Genomic DNA, 2281 nt, shown 5'->3' with positions numbered 1-2281 from the left:
ACCCAATGGGTGGCTTCCTTCCCCAGTTCTCTTGCTCCTACTATCTTTATGGCCAATTTCCTTGCTCTAATCTCTGTCCTCTCATAACACAAATCAGCTGGGCAGGTAGAATTTTTCTTCTTTTCTGGTACTGGGGATTGAATTCAAGGGTACTAAACCACTGAGCCATGTCCCCAGCCCTATTTTTATTTTATTTAGAGACAGGGTCTCACTGAGTTGCTCAGCACCTCACTTATGCTGAGGCTGGCTTTGAACTCGGGATCTTCCTGTCTCATCCTCCCAAGCTTCTGGGATGACAGGCGTGCACCACTGCATCTGGGAGCTGTAGGGTCAGCATAGTGAGCACACACAAAAGATGCAAACTAAAACCCTCCTTTGGGGGGATTCTCCTCTAGTTTATGCCTAATTTTGATTACTCTCCAGTGTTCTCGATCAGTAGATTGATCTTTGATATTGTTGTCTAGTGTTTGTAATTTTTTGACTGTAGGACTCTTTAAAAAAGCTGTGCTAATATTACCAAAAATCAGAACCGCTCCTTTTGACTTTCCCCCATAACATGTCATCTTCTAAAGCGGTTCATCACGGATTTACTTATTTTAGGTGTTACATCTGACATACTTTCCTGGGCTACAAGTTCTGTGAAGGCTTGCCTTGCTACATTACTCATCTCCCGTACCTAGAAGAATATCATTGTGATATAATCGGCAGTCGATAAAAAATTATTATTATTTTGGCACCAGGCATTGAACCCAGAGGCACTCAACCACTGAGCCACATCCCAGCCCTTTTTTTGTGCTTTCTTTAGAGACAGGGTCTCCCTGAGTTGCTTAGGGCCTTGCTGAGTCTGGCTTTGAACTCGTGATCCTCCTGCCTCAGCCTTCTGAGCCACTGGGATGACAGGCATGTGTCCCCACTCCCAGCCAATAAAAAGTTACTGAATGGAGGAATGGACGCCTGGGGTCTTCCAGGGGACGGTGGGCTCTAGTGAAAAGCAGCCTCTGGCTCTGACACGTGATGATTCCTCTTCTAGAAAGATGAGTGCTTCCGAGTGCCAGCCTGAGCAGATGGGGTACCTCCGCCAGCTGACCACAGCAGTGCTGTCCGTGTCCTTCGCCATGGGTGTGCTGGGCAACGGGCTGGTGCTGTGGATGACCGTCTTCCGAATGGCCCGGACCGTCACCACCATCTGGTTCTTCAACCTGGCCCTTGCTGATTTCTCGGGCTTGCTGTTCCTGCCCATCGCCATCCACAATGTTGCCTTCGGCCAGTGGCCCCTCGACGATCTGGTCTGCAAACTCTACATGGCCTTTCTGGCCCTGAACCTCTTCGCCAGCATCTACTTCCTGGTCCTTATCTCTGTGGACCGTTGCCTGTCTGTTCTCTACCCTGTCTGGGCCCGAAACCACCGCACCGCACGACGGGCCAGTTGGCTGGCCCTGGGTGTGTGGCTCCTGGCTGCCACCGCGTGCTCTCCCTACCTGAAATTCCGGGCCACTGGAAAAGTGAATGGATGTGACTACTGCTACTTCAAGTTCAACTTACAGAACGAGGTCACCCAGGATGGGGAGCCAACGTCTTGGAAGGGACAGATGGCAGTGGCCATCACTCACTTCCTGCTGGGCTTCTTGGTGCCCTTGGTGATCATTGGTACCTGTGCCCACCTCATCCAGGCCAAGCTCCGGCAGGTAGGCTGGGTCCATAGCAGCAGGCCGAAGAGAATGCTGCTGGTGCTAGTGAATGCCTTCTTCCTCTTCTGGTTCCCATTCAACATGGCGCTCCTGGTCCAGTCAGGGCTACTGATGATGCAAAAGCAATCCCACTGGCCCAAGATGATGCTCGTCCTGTGGGCTGCCTTCTCCCTGGGCTGCCTCAACAGCTGCCTCAACCCCTTTCTCTACGTCTTTATTGGCAGAGATTTCCAAGAAAAATTTTTTCAGTCTTTGCCTTCTGCCCTGGCCAGAGCGTTTGGCGATGAGGGATTCATCAATCATCCTGTCCCAGAGATGAAGTCCCCAGAGGACAATGGGAACCTCCGAGTAGCAGCTGGAAATCTCCCTCCTTAGGGTGCAAACCCTAACTTAGGCGGGCTTCCAAGGATCTGCCTCTTCTTTAGGAAGTCTCCCCAGCAGTCCCTCACCTAAGGGACAGCTAGGTATTCCCCACCAATTCCTTTAATTTTTTTTTTTTTTAGATGTAGATGGACACAAGATCTTTATTTGTGTTTATTTTTGTGTGGTGCTGGGGATCGAACCCAGGGCCTCACACATGCAGGGCAAGCACT

At 50.7% G+C, this 2281-nt stretch overlaps 1 protein-coding gene across 1 annotated transcript; it reads left to right on the top strand.

Moving 5' to 3' along the window:
- Positions 1 to 938: 938 nt before the first annotated feature.
- On the top strand, positions 939 to 2077 carry LOC143384298 (putative G-protein coupled receptor 32). The gene is given in 2 exon segments (XM_076839337.2): positions 939 to 1985; positions 1988 to 2077. Coding segments are annotated over 2 exon segments (1137 nt in total).
- The last annotated feature ends 204 nt before the right edge of the window (positions 2078 to 2281 follow it).

This window comes from Callospermophilus lateralis, chromosome 18 (genome assembly GCF_048772815.1).
Source record: "Callospermophilus lateralis isolate mCalLat2 chromosome 18, mCalLat2.hap1, whole genome shotgun sequence".
Classification (NCBI taxonomy): domain Eukaryota; kingdom Metazoa; phylum Chordata; class Mammalia; order Rodentia; family Sciuridae; genus Callospermophilus; species Callospermophilus lateralis.
Note: the sequence above shows the minus strand (reverse complement) of the source record. Positions and strands in the feature narration are given on the sequence as shown.